Below are 14,138 nucleotides of genomic sequence, written 5' to 3' on the forward strand. Positions count from 1 at the left end.
GTGAACTCATTCTTGACTCATTCTGTTTTTGTTTATACTGATCAGCCCAGGAGTGCTAATCTGCCAGTGCTAGCAGCAGACATTTTTACCCTTGAAATTAAAAGTCAGCAGGGCTTTTTTGAGCAGGAATGCACAGGAACACAGTTCCAGCTGGCTTGGCATCAGGGGGTATGGCCTAATATGCAAATGAGTTCCTGTTGGACTTTTTCTATGAAAAAGCCCTGAAATTCAGAATCTCATCTCTTCTCCAGATGTTTTTATGGCAACATTCAGCTCAGAGGTTAGGAAAATACCACCTTTCTTGGTGGTGGAAAGTGCCATCAAGTCACAGCTGACTTATGGCAACCCCATGAAGTTTTCAAGGCAAGAGACTAACAGAGGTGGTTTGCCATTGCCTGTATATGCATCACAACCTGGGTAATCCTTGGTTGTCTCCCATCCAAATACTAGCCAGGGCCAACCCTGCTGAGTTTCCAAGATCTGATGAGATCAGGACTATCCAGGTCAGTGCATTCCTTCTTACTGCTTCATATAATTCTAAAGTCTATTGTTCTCCTCTCTCATCACATTTGCATGTACTCTAGGGGATTAAGATAAACGTACACACAAGTAACTAAATAGCTCTATTCTAACTTTTCAAGGTAAATTGTGTTGTAACCAAACAGGTCTTTCAGACAGGCTGGGGATCAGGGACAGCTTGTCACAGACGCTGAAGAACTGAGGCTGTGCGAACAAGTGATGGTTGGTGGTGACAGGAAATCTAAAACCCCAAGTGTCCAGACTCAAGCTGCCTTGGGGCCTTTTGAAGGAATAAAATATATAAAAAGACATTTATGCTTTACGTAAAAACCTTTAAAAAATGAGAACCAGGCTTTGTGATCCAAAAATTCAAAAACGAAAGCACCATGTGGAAACTAGTCAGTGATGTGTGAGCTGCGTACTTTAAAGAACGAATCTGACTAAATGGCGCAGGACCAGTCCGGGCTTCTGTCTCCTTGCTTAGTGGAAATTGCGTCAGGTGCTAATGAGGCTGTGTTGGGCCCTTTAATTCTTAGACACCTCTTTTTGACAATTCCTCAAGCCTATCGCATGACTTTTGATAACATCAATTTCTCCCTGAACGAGCCTCACCACCTCTCCCGCGGCCTTCTCTCCTCAACCGACCACCCTACTCCTCTGCACCTCCCTCCTTCTCGTCGCCCTGCCTCCAAGGCGGGCTCGGTTGCCTCGGCGCCTGCGCAGACTGGTAGGGAGGCCGGGACGCGGCGGGCGGGCGGAGGAATGCGCCGTACAGTTAAATAGTGGGTACAGCGGCCGCAGGAGTGGCGGGTGGCGCTTGTGGAGTCGGGCTGAGACTAGCGGCTACTGCCGGATGAGGCTAGGGTCAGCCCGGGTTTCAGCTTTCTCGTGAGGGTAGACAGACGTGACGGGAGGGAGGGAGAGGCGGGACGGCGGGCGGACGCCCTGGCTGAGCAGACGGATGGGCTCCATGGCTTGGCGTGGGCTCCTAGAAGGCAGCGGCGCCGAGGGCTCCTCCGCCACCGCGAGTAGCGGCGCTGGGTTCCCTTGAGAGGCGCCTTCCCGCTTGAAGGGAGGAGGAACTGACTATCGCCTGGCAGGCCGGAGGAGAGAGGAGCCCGCGGGGGCCTCTGGGTCTCTTTTCTCCCTAACGGGCGCGCCGGGGATTGGAGTTGGCGGCGGCGGCGGCGGCGCCTCTGCCTCTATGATGAAGTTCAAGCCGAATCAGACGCGGACCTACGACCGGGAGGGCTTTAAGAAGCGGGCGGCGTGCTTGTGCTTCCGCAGCGAGAGGGAGGACGAGGTGAGAGCGGGGCTTGGCCGGACCTCCTCGGGGGCGGGGCGGCGGCCTGCCGGGTCTAGCCGGAGCGACATCCCCGCGCCCACCCACCCGCCGACCCCTTTGTGTTGCGGGGTCCTATGGAGCGGGCGGGGCCTGTCGCCCCCTTGCGTGTCTCCTCGGTTCCTTCCTGCCCAGCCCTCCTCCTCCGCCGTGGCTGCTATGGCCGCCGAGGAGCGACGATGCTGGCTGGGGAATGACACGTTCCTCTCTTTGCTCGGGGGGGGGGGGGGGTCGGCTTGGATGCCCCGTAGGCTGTGCCAGGCAATCTGGACTACAGTTTGTGGCTGCAGGGCAGGGAGCGAAGCTGCCTGTAGACTTGGTAGTTGGGCCCTAACTCAGAGTAAGTCAGCTGCTCTTTAAAGTCAGCGACCTGACATTCAAAGGTCTCGATGGCCAGCCGTGCCTCTAGCATTGCGCATCCTTCGTTCCTTGTCATCAGCTGGACAGAACTGGCTCTCCGCTGGTGGCCTGGCATGTTTCAGCGCCTTCTTCCTTGGGAGGAGGGGGGGGGGCGGGGAAGCAAGCCCCATTAAAAAAAAAAAAAACAAGCCAAAACCCTGTAGGCCAGGCAGATAGGCGGCACCAGTTCTTATTTATGCAACAGTGATTTCTGTAACTGGCTCCTGGAGTCGACTTTTGTGTTTGCTGCTTCTCTTTGTTACTTTGAAGCATGACAATAAACCCCTAGCTGGCTGCTATTAATGTACAATGCCAGGTAGGTCAACGGTAGTATTGTGCCATACTTATGCTGATTTCATGCATAGAACTCCTTGGGAGCTAAAGTACACTTGATTCTTAAGTCACATTTAATTCAACAGTGTGCAGAAGGTACAGTGATGCTGTGCAGCTTTAAATGCTACGATTACTTTATCTCTGCCTCAAAAAAGTATTGCCTGAAAGAAAAAATTATTTGGTACACAGGCAGATGCCCCACTACGTTAGGAACATTTTAAACCATAATGTAGACTTGCCTTCTAGTGCTTGTCAAATAGTTGTTCCAGCAATATCTAGGTTATGAAAATACTACTTGTCTGTTGTGCGAATGCCCATATGGGCAAGGGGGGGGAAATGAGACTCTGGAAAATAGGCATGTGTATTGAGGAATATGCTCCATTGATAACTGATAAAAATATTTTATGTTTTTGGAAGACTGGCACAGAAATTTTCTAGAAATACTGTTTGAGGTGAGCTACGGTATGTATAATAAATGAAAATTAAAACCATCCATAATTAAGTAAAGATGCATAAGAAGGAGACTACTTGTTAATGCCATTTTTCCTCCCAGCGGTCACCTCCAGTGGGCTGTTTTTAGATATTTTCTGAATGGTATTCATGGTTGCAAGGGACAAGACCATGGTCTAGACTTTTGTGCTTTATAACATCTGGATGTTTATGCTATCTAGAGGAAATGTGTGGTGTTAAACTTTGCATTGTCCCTTGCTTTATGCAGACATAAAAAATCTGAGTTTTTCAAACTAAAATCTGTCTCAGATTTTAACTTTTGATTATACCCTTGAATAAAAAAACTCACCTCGCCTGTACATGGCATAAAGGTGTCTAAGTAAATGGCTACTTGCCATTTAAAAATTGCAGTTGTAGGGGGAAACAAAGACATTCCTGCATCAATAAAGCCAGCACCATGGAAGATTTCTGTGGACAAAAGTGACACAATTTTCCATGATAAATCCAGTAACAGCAGATCTCCATCTCTCTTCTGCCTGCTGGCTTAGGAGGTTCTGGCTATTTGGGAACTTGTAGTGAGAAGGAAAGGCAAGGAAATAGCATTATATGTGCAAAAATTGCTTTTGGATCCAAGCCTGATTAAGGATGGTATGGTCACGCAAACAGAGGCAGTTTTGCCTAAAGCAACCTTAACTGTTGGAGGTGTTGGCAGAAACCTCGCTTGTTATGTTTTGCAGTTGTAGAATTTCCTATTACTGTTGGGATGTTGATGCTGGAAGTGGATGGGATTGCAGGAAGCTCCACCCATCTGAAATAACTATAATATGATATTGCAGAGTCCCCTGTGTGTGCACAGGGACTGCCAACATAGAGGTATAACTCTCTAGAGAGCTTTATCCTGTCCTGAACATTGTGACATACTAACGTGGTTGGCCAGGATCCCTCTGGTTTCTGAATCTAGCATTTTTAAGCTGACCTTAATGCTTTTCACCTGATCAAAGTGTAGTATCAGAATGCAGTTATTAATGGAAATGAGATAATAAATGTAGGAAGGTATTCACAAATTGCCAGTGCATCAGTTTATATGAGCTGATACTCAGGGGTCGTTTTGTAGAAAAATAGGTGGTGGAGCTCATCCAGGGATTGTTATGCAGCTGCACATACTATTCAATGGATAAGGAGGTGGAACTCTCAGAAGGGTTCAGGAGCTGTACTGCTGTGAGCTCCACTGAATCTGATGCCTGCATGTTTATGTGGTTCAACTTCAGGTTTAACTTAAGAATGAAAAAAATGCCATTCTTGAGTAGATCAAATGTGTGTCTAGTACAGCATTTTGTACAATATTCTGAGAAATTAACAAGCAGCATGGTGGTGCTTTTATATTCTAAAATTTATAATCTTATAGTAAACACCTGTTTAAATTAGATTGTATATTGCCATATGTTAAGAACAAATATGTTAAATTCTAAAACTAACTCTGAAACTGAATCATGGATATCTGATTTTTAAAACATGAGTGAATGGCTGATTTTCTGTATAGAACAGAGATGTCAAACATAAGGCCCAGGGACTGGAACCAGTCCATCCAGGGCTCTTATCTGGCCTACAAGCAACTGGGGGTAGGGAAGAGGAGGGGGCGAGGGAGGGTGGTGAGTGGGCAGAGCCATTTCAGTTGTGGCTTTAGCATGGTGAAACAACCTGGTCTGCAGCAGTCAAGCAGAAGCCCTTTGCTTCAGTTGCAGCTTCAGTGGTAAGTTGAGAGCCACCACAGCTGCAATCATGTTAGCTTTGGATTCCAAGGTGAGGTTGCACACCTCTGCTCAGCCTGCAGCTCCAAGGATGCTGTCCTGGATGGCTACAGGGATTGGTGTTTGCCTTTGCTGGCTGGTAGTACTGCTGCCATACTCAGACTCCCCCATGTGGCAGCTGTGCTTTGGCCCATGGAAGGACATTCTTCAGCAATTTCTTCCACACATTGGGGGGGGGGGGGCTAGACCTGCCTCCAAGCATGTTACATGGCAGCCAGGCCTCCTTCACCAATGGACCACCTGGCAGCTTTCAGCTGTAGGTGGCTGCTGCCAGGGCTGGCCCTAGGGCACATGGCGCCCCAGGCAGCCTTTTGCTCATTGCCCCCCCTGCGTGCCGTGCCCCTCCACCCCTCTTCGTGGCATCACCCCCTTCCTCCCAATTTTAATGAAGCGTTGCACTCCCAGGGCTCTTTCAAGCCCCACCACCACCAATCAGTTGATTGGTGGGTAAAGCAGCACAGAGGCCGGCAGCTCCTATGTCAGCTTTCCGTGAGGTCACCAGGATCAGCGCTGGGGCAGCGGGAAGGACGAGGAGTGCCTCCTCCCCACTTCCTTCCCATGTGATCCAGGGAGGAAGAGGGGAGGCGGCATCTGGCAGCGGCTGCTTTTTCAGCAGATCCTTGTCCTTCCTGCTGCTGCTGCCCTATCGCTGATCCTGGTGAGCGCATGGAAGGTCGGCATAGGAGCCATCGGCCTCCATACTGCTTTACCTGCTGATCAGCTGATTGGTGGTGGTGGGCGGCCTTGAAAGAGCCCGGGGAGCATGGCGCTTCACCCGGGCATTACAATTGGTAGGGAGGGGGAGGCAAACAGGGATTTGCCTAGGGGGCGGGCAGTGGAAAGGGCCAATTTTGGTGCCACTGTCTTGCTGGCATCTTAGGCAAATGCCTAGTTTGCCTAGTGGACGAGCCGGCCCTGGTTGCCATCTTGGGGTGGGGGAGCAGTGCTGGCGATCTCCGGTTATACCGGTCACTGAGTTGCTTGGGGCCTCCACCACAGTGGGGGATGGTGGGATATAAGTGGAATAAAATAAATTAATTAAAACGTGCGGTGCCCACTCCCCCATCAGATAAGCTGGTGGCCTTCAGCCGGGGTGGCTGCAACCTCATAGAGGTGGTGAGGCTTGCCAATGATCTCTGGCTTGAGAGATCAGCCATGGATCACCTGGTGGCCTTGGCTGGAAGTTGCTGCTGCTGTATGGGTATCTCCAGTTTATCAGGCTTTGCTTGGCCTCGGTCCCACTGTGCATGTGACCTTGGACCTGGTGTGCCACCCCACCACACTTATACAGGCAGGTGAGGTTAATTCAACTTGCCTTCCCAATCTCCTTTGATCATTGCTTAGTGGCAAGGGAGAGCTTGCAACACTGAGCTGCCTCGTATTTTTACCCTGCGGCTGGGATCACAGGAGGAAGGGGTTTGCCCCCTCCAGGCAGCACAAGAGCATCTGCCCAGCACTGCGCCACTGGCTCTCTAGTCTGCCCATTCAGGTTTTCCTCTGCGCATGCGCACGCACACACGCACAGAGCCCATGGGACCTTGCAGTGAGGACACACCAATTTAGAGCTTACCAGCTGCTATCCTTTATAAAGTTTATATCTCCAGTACCTGGCGTAATGTTTTATGGCATATCTGGCCCAGCTGACAAAGTCACATTTATGTCAGATCTGCTGCTTGTAACAAATGAGTTCAACACCTCTGGACTAGCAAGTGCTGGATGTGCCAGGATCATCTACAGAGCCAGTATGGATTATGTTCTACCTGAATTCTGTCAGAACAGTAGCTATGTTAATCTATTGTAGGAGAGAGAGAGGGGGATAAAGTGGCACTTCTAATAGTATATAGGTTTATTCCAGTTCCAGCCTAAATTTTCTCAAGTCTTGTTCATATCTGAAGAAGTAATACATGACTAGTAAAAGTTTATACTGGAATAAACCTGGTTAGTCTTAAAGGTGCCACGTGATTTCTCTTTTTGTTCACCTGAGTTCTGCAACATAGTTGGTTCTTAAATTATGTGTACTTAGTTTTCTGTCAGCCAAACAGTGACAACTTATTTTCTTAAGGAAAAAAAACGCCACCCAGTAACTACAGTCACTTGATTCTGGAAGGTGTTGGACATTTGAAGTGGGCGGCATACACATTTAAAGTAAATAAAATAAAAAAATTCGTTGTAGCCTGATTCCTTCTGTATGGAAAATCCACTTTATTCAGTGAGAATCATGAATAAATGTACATGTGATTGCAGTTCTGACTTTCATGTAAGGAGTATCCTTTCATGTGCATGCAGACAGAAATCGGTTGTAGGCAGACACGGTTCTATAGTTCAAGGTACGTGGGTTGCATTACCCAAAATTGCATTGCAGGTTACATTACCCAGACTGCTCAAAAAATACAGAGGAACTAGGTTCTGAACAACATTGTATGCATTTCAACTGAGAGATTGGTATAGATCATTAAATCAATATACTCTAAGCACAACGTGAATCTGATAGCTATTTCCTGTTTATCTACAGTATCTAGTAATCTTGTCAATGTGCAGTCTCTATTTTTCAGTTATCTTGTCAGAACAGTTGTTGATAATCTGCTTTACAATGTATTAAAAAGGTAACTTAAACCTAGTGGCAATGAATTAATATTTTTCAGCTTATTGCATGAGAAGTCATCTCAAATCTGTAGGTGTTCCCCTTGAGTCATCTTGCTGATGTTTAAAATATAAAACTTTTTATACAGCTTGAGCTGTAGAGGGAGCTCTAACCATACTAGAAAATTAAGTGCACCAGAATTGTAACAGCTATGCTAGGCTGGAATAGTTTGCTTTGAAAGGGTAAGACTACTAACTCCTCTGTACATCTCAGATCTAGTCCAGGACATGGAAGTTTTACTGGGCAAGTAATTTGTCAGACCTGTTGCTTGAGCCGACACACACATGCATGATGGCAAGCTGTCCATCTTTGTGGGCTGGTCTGTCTTGTAGTTATGGATGAGATTTGAGTGGCAGATATGTTGATTATGAGAAGCTTTATAGGCTCTGAGGGCGGTCGATTTTATTTCTTAAACAATATTATCCTGTTGGCAGTTTGTTCTTAAACAGTCCCCTGCAAACCCACTAATTTCAGAAAACCCTTCAAGGAGTTAATACTCAAAATGTACTTGGACTTATGTAAACGTTGTCATTGGTGAAGTTGTAATAATAATAACAGTAAATAAATTGTAAATGGAAATAGAGTGGAATGTTCTGCTGTACAGCACAAGTCTTGCAGTAACTGCCCTTTCTTGCAACTGATTGGATTTCTATGTAAGATTAAGCTGCCATTATGCCAGCAGGCTGGACTCAGTTGGGTTAGCCGGAGTCTCATTGCTTCCAGTAATGAAGAAGCAGCTGACATTTGTGCACCTCTGTCAAGATTCAGACTGTTTTTGTCTGGTAAGTGGGGATGTTGTTATCAAGCTCATTTGATGGTGGTATAATTAAAACGTTGATTCTGAGTTTTCAGTAGACATAATGGCTAGAAATCTCTGATGGGAGTCACAGCTTGAATGGTGAAGGCCATGTAATAGTTGTATGTACGAATTCTTGATGCATTTTTCCATTTTAATTCTCAAGTGACTTCTGCTGCACAGGAAAAAGTGACCTTATAATTTGAAACAAATCAACACATAATTTGCTTCTCTGGTCCTTAACTGATTGTATGCTGGAATTGTTATGTAAAGGATCTAGGACTGACATCATGGTAGAAATTTTGTACAAAATAAGGGTGCTGCATCCTGAACAAACTGCAGTGATGTTTCTAACTACAGTGCCTGCAGTCAGGTTGCATATCTCTTCCAGGTTGATGACATGGCATATGTAATGTGAATATCCTCTCTGCACTGTCCTTGTCTTGGTTGAATAATAGAACTTCAGCGGTGGATACATAGGAACTTCAAACAACTCTAAATTATTCTAATAGCTTTCAGATTACTAGAGGCTGTCACTGTCACTTAGTCTCATTTGGCTTGAAATGGGTAAAGACACTGGTTAAACCATTAAAAGGTTAACTTGCTGAAAGATAATTTGGCTCTTGTGGCTACCTATAATGAGTTTAGCAGAAAGGTTTACGTCTAATCTGTGGTCTTACAGTTTCTGGAAAATCACCAGTACAGTAATAGTTGGAGCCTTGGTAGGCTTGAGTTACCAGTACTATTGACAGCATTTTAACTTACTCCCTTCATGTCAGCTTTCTCTTTGGAAATCTTCCAGGCTTGCTGCTCAGCTTATTTCCAAGGCTGCAATAGATCTCTTATTTAAAGTGCAGTTTTAGCACACTGTGGGACAGATTTCAGACAGAATATGAATCAAATGTATGGGACTTTAGTAAATTCTTAATATCTCAGATCTCCACACAAGGCTAGAAATATGACTTTAGACATTTTTCTTTATTTAAAAACCAGGGAGAAAGTCAAAATCAAGCAATTAAATAGAATACAAAAAGAAAACCAAAGGCTATATTTAAGGGATGTGTTCTATGACTTACAAAACCAATTGTAAGACATTTTACTCCATCCGTTGTTAAAAGAGTCACTGTGGTGTCCAGTATATCCGAAATGGTTTTTGCTGCTTGTGTTTCAACTTTATATCCATAGAGAGCAGTTATAAACTTCAAGGCCGTTGCTTTGTACAATCTAGCTCCTTGTTCCATTCATTCCTGAGACTCTGCATATCATAATTAATGAACATCCAGTATGTATAGACAAAATATTGTAAATTTCATCTTCTGTATAGATTTAGAGCTTCAGGAGCAAAGGGGACTCAAGACATTTAATACCATGTATGACAGACCCCTGTCACTACCTTACTGTGAGGCAGATTTTCCTGCCAAAAGTTTTGCTCCATGCTGTGACTGAGCAGCCCAGGTAGCATGCTAATATATGTGTTTTTGATAGTCTATTCTTTCCACCCTGTCACACAAAATATAACTTGGCTTTTAACCCAGCCCAGCAACTTGATGGGGGAAACTCCTGAGACGGCCATCTTGTTTTACCCTTTGAAACGGCACTTATAGAATCATAGAGTTGGAAGGTACCTCTAGGGTCATCTAGTCCAACCCCCTGCACAATGCAGGAAACTCACAAATACCTCCCCCTAAATTCACTTGAGCTGGTATAACACTCAAACAAAAATCTGAACTTTATTTAACAGGCAGGGGATATGAACAGGTGTAGTCAGGGGTTGGAAAAGTTGAGGTAAAACTTGTTGCTATTTCAAAGTACACTTTTAACAGGCAAAATAGAGATCTTGAAGCTTGTTTGCATATATTCTAGGCTCTTAACAGAAGATATGTTTACTTAGTATTTTAGTTACAGCAACAATGTTTCTTCAGAGAGTTTCCTGTGACAGTGCAGTTCTACTGGAGTGGGTTCTCTTTCTTTGAGCACCTAACTCACTCCTTTCTTTAAATTAATTTATTTCTGTCTCCTGAGTTGTCTGAAACTGTTTTTCCTTCATCTCAGACCTGGGGTCCTCCTCAAATCAAACCCCCAGGAATTAATCTTCTCCAAAGAAGATAAAGCCCAGTTACTTTTGGCTTGAAAGGGAGTTTCAGCATACTACCCAATCACTCACCAAATCACCATCCCAGCTCTGTTGTCAGTGTAAAGTGTACTTCAACTTAGGCTGATACTTCCTCAGGTTGGGAGTACTACAGTTAAGGCAAATGAGTCTTTTTCCTTCAGTGAACCTGTCCGGCTTTTCCTTCAGTGAACCTGTCCGGCTTTTCCTTCAGTGAACCTGTCCGGCTTTTCATGTCAGACTCACTGACTCCAAACTGTCAAAAACCGACTTGACTGCCTTCAGAATGGTTCAACTCAGAACCTCCAGAATGGGATGAGCCCAACTGAACTCTCTTCAGCACTGGTATAGTTCTTCTCAGCTGGTGCTGGCAAGGAGTAGCCCTTCACTAAAGCTCTCCATTCCATTGGAGTGCTAATACCTCACCTCCCATATTTCTGATTCTGCTGCACTAGGAACCTGGTTTTTAAGGGTGGCACTGCTGCCAGTCCCCTTAACTACCCAGACAGCTGGAGACCAAGGGACAAAACCTTCAGTCCTTCTGGGACTAAGATCAAGAAAGTCAACCCTTTAAGGTTGCACACTCACAAGGCAAGTTTCAAAATATTTTGGTAGCTGTAGCCAACGTAGGTCATAGTATTGGATTCTGCAAAATACAATTAAAGTGATTTATTCAAATATTAAATTGTTCAGGAATATGCAATAAAGGAGCAGTGAATAATGATAAAAATAATAAACCTAAATAACTTTTCTTAAGCACTTTTACAAGCATTGGTTCCAGTCTAGATGTTACTTGGGGAAACCCATTCAAAGATAGTTCCAAAGTTGAAGTCAAAACAGGTGCCCGGCCATTGTTTTCCACTCAGAAACAAGTGTCCCAAAGCTAGTTGTATACAAATCAAAGGGAAAAACTAGAATTAAAGATATTTCCTTTATGTCTCATAATCTGCACTGGCATGATTCTGGTTGACCAATCAAGTATAGGCCCAGTGCTGTAACGTAACCCACCAAGTGACTCCATATATCAGGTAGGATTGCCAGTTAGCTCTGTAATTTTACAGCTGTACCAAATCCAATTTAAGCAGACATTTTCCTACAATCCATAGACTTTTGTGTTAATGAGGCAGAATATGTAGGTCCACCCTGGTGGCCTTGAAACTGCTAGACATGCTGATCTACCCAGCACCTATGAAAACCTCCCATCTTCTTTATCTCTTCTGTAGCTGCAGTCAGCTTGACCTTGGTTTCTCAGGGAGCAGAAAGCTCCCATAATTTTTTTTTCTATGCCTCAGCCTGAACATTGTTGGAATTTTGAACAAGAGGCTGTGGAAAAGGCCTGATCTCTTGACAGTGCAGGGCCATATTTAGATACCAACAGATGTTGGAATTATAAATATTGCAATTCAAAAGTTGACAAGTCATATCTAGACCTCAGCTAAAAAAATTGCAAAAACACTCATAGTCCATCAGTTAGTCAGATGTAAAAATTTCCCTAGTTGTCCAATCCTCCCATAAAAAATTTCTTCCCAGTTTTTATTAGCCCATAATGTTAATTTAGCATATGAAAATGGATCAAATTTCTGTTGTCATTACATTACACATCATTGTTCTCTAGCTGCAAAAACTACAGGAAAAACAAGATCCACTGTAGCATAAGTAGGCTCTGCTGCAGGAGTGTCAAACAAGGGCAGGATCAGGCCCACAAGAAACTCACTGTCATCTGCTTCCTTCTCTCTCTCTCTCTTGCTTTCTTGTGCATCACAGCTTGCTTTGCCAGGCTCGCTCAATGACACAGGAGTTACAGAGCAAAGCCTCTATTTTCTCCATTGGCTGACCAGCACATGAAGCAACTTATGTACAAAAGCTTGCAATGTCCAGCCATTTCGTGTTTTCCCCTGGGACTTAGACTCAAAGCATTACCATGAGATTTCTGTAATGAATGTCAATCAAAACTAGGTTTGGAATTTAGACACACACCTGAACAGCATAGTCAAGATTGCTACAGCACATTGTCTCCAGATTTTGACACAATAATTCAAATAGGGGTCAGTTAACAGAAACTGTTAAATAAACAAAATAGTGCAAGAATGCTAATCTTGTAAGCATATTTTATTTTAAGTTTTTTTAAAAAAAAAATATTTAATTGTGTTTGTGTCCTTTATAAAGTTTATATCTCTGCCAACCTGGCATATTTTATGACACATGGCCTGGCCTGACAAGGTCTCATATATGTCAGATTTGGCCCTCATAACAAATGAGTTAAACACCCCTGCTCTAGTGTGTTTCAGTTAGAGAGAGGCACCAGTCAAGAAGCCTCCAAAAGAGCCCAGGATGGATAGCCCAACTGCAAGGAGCAATTACAGTAATTAGTGCAAGTTAAACTGAGAACAAGGAATGAGAATCAAATAGGACTCCCAGGGTCATCTAGTCCAACCCTCTGCACAATGCAGGGAATTCACAAATACCTCCCCCACACCTCTCCCAGAAGATGGGGGGGGGGGAGGAACCCTCCAGGATTCCTGGCCAAACTGGCCTGGAGAAAAATTGCTGCCTGCTGACCCCAAAGTGGTGAACAGCATTTCCTTGGGCATGAAAGAAAGGGCCACGAGAACTCACCTCTGGTGCAACCCTTGCTGTTCTCCCCCTCATGATCTGCCTAAGTTCACTGAATCAGCATTGCAGTCAGATGGCAATCTAACCTCTGTTAAAAACCTCCAAAGAAGGGGAGAGCCCATCGCCTTCCGAGGAAGCCTGTTCTACTGACAGCTCTGTCAGAAGTTCTTCCTAATGTTTAGTGGAAAACTCTTCTGATTTAATTTTAACCTGCTGGTTTAGTGGAAAACAACTCTGCGCCATGTATATGACAGCCCTTTAAGTACTTGAAGATGATGATCATAACGCCTCTCAGTTATCTCCTCTCCAGGCTAAATATACCCAACTCCTTCAGCCTTTCTTCATAGGAGTTGGTCTCCAGACCCCTCACCATTTTCATTGCCGCTCTCTGGACATGTTCCAGCTTGTCTATATCCTTGAATTTTGGGAAACCAGATCACCCTCCATTGAATGGAAGTCGTGTGTGCTCTTTAAAAAATTGGAGGCAGTAATGAATAGGAATGGGCATGAACTGGGAAAATGGAAGTTCATGGTTCATGGGGTCTCATGACCCACAAACCTTTCTGTTTAATGAACCAATTTGAGGATCTTGATTGGTGATGTGGCATGTCTTGAAAAAGCCATTTAAAGGGTTCCCTTTAAATGGCTTTTGCAAGCCCTGCCACTGTAGTGCAACTCACAAGTGAACTCGGAAGTCATTTAAATGTTTCTGAATTCACCTGATGAGTTGCACTGCCACTGTAGCATGGCTGGTCTCTTTAAATGCCTTCTCCAAGCCCCATTGCCAGCACAAACATGTCTGTTGTCACAAACCACACAAGCCTCCCAAAGCTTCATGGGAATTTTGTGGGGGCTGGATGGCATGAACAGAGGTTCGCAAACTATGAACTGTGTCCAGTTTGTGACGAACTTCGCTTCATAACTCAGTTCATGCTCATCTTGAGTAATGAACCCTACATAAATTTCTTATGGTATTAATTTTATGACTATATTTGTAAGGCATACAGAAAGGAACTGCACGTAAAATATAAATAATCCTAAATACAATATTATTTATTTTGCGTATGTTTACTTTGCTCCATGAAGACAAGTTTAAAGATGTCAGTTTGTCCAATCAGAAATTATAT

General features: G+C 44.4%; 1 protein-coding gene across 3 annotated transcripts in view; it reads left to right on the forward strand.

The window, feature by feature from the left end:
* The first annotated feature begins 1,280 nt into the window (after positions 1-1,280).
* Positions 1,281-14,138, forward strand: part of NUDT4 (nudix hydrolase 4) — a 32,241-nt gene continuing 19,383 nt past the window's right edge. For 2 of the 3 annotated variants that reach the window (XM_060245181.1, XM_060245183.1), the window contains exon 1: positions 1,319-1,822. In XM_060245181.1, the coding sequence (XP_060101164.1) occupies positions 1,724-1,822 (99 nt within the window). In that variant the 5' untranslated portion in view covers positions 1,319-1,723. The other variant, XM_060245184.1, reaches the window with a different exon arrangement.

This window comes from Heteronotia binoei, chromosome 8 (genome assembly GCF_032191835.1).
Source record: "Heteronotia binoei isolate CCM8104 ecotype False Entrance Well chromosome 8, APGP_CSIRO_Hbin_v1, whole genome shotgun sequence".
Taxonomy (NCBI): Eukaryota; Metazoa; Chordata; class Lepidosauria; order Squamata; family Gekkonidae; genus Heteronotia; species Heteronotia binoei.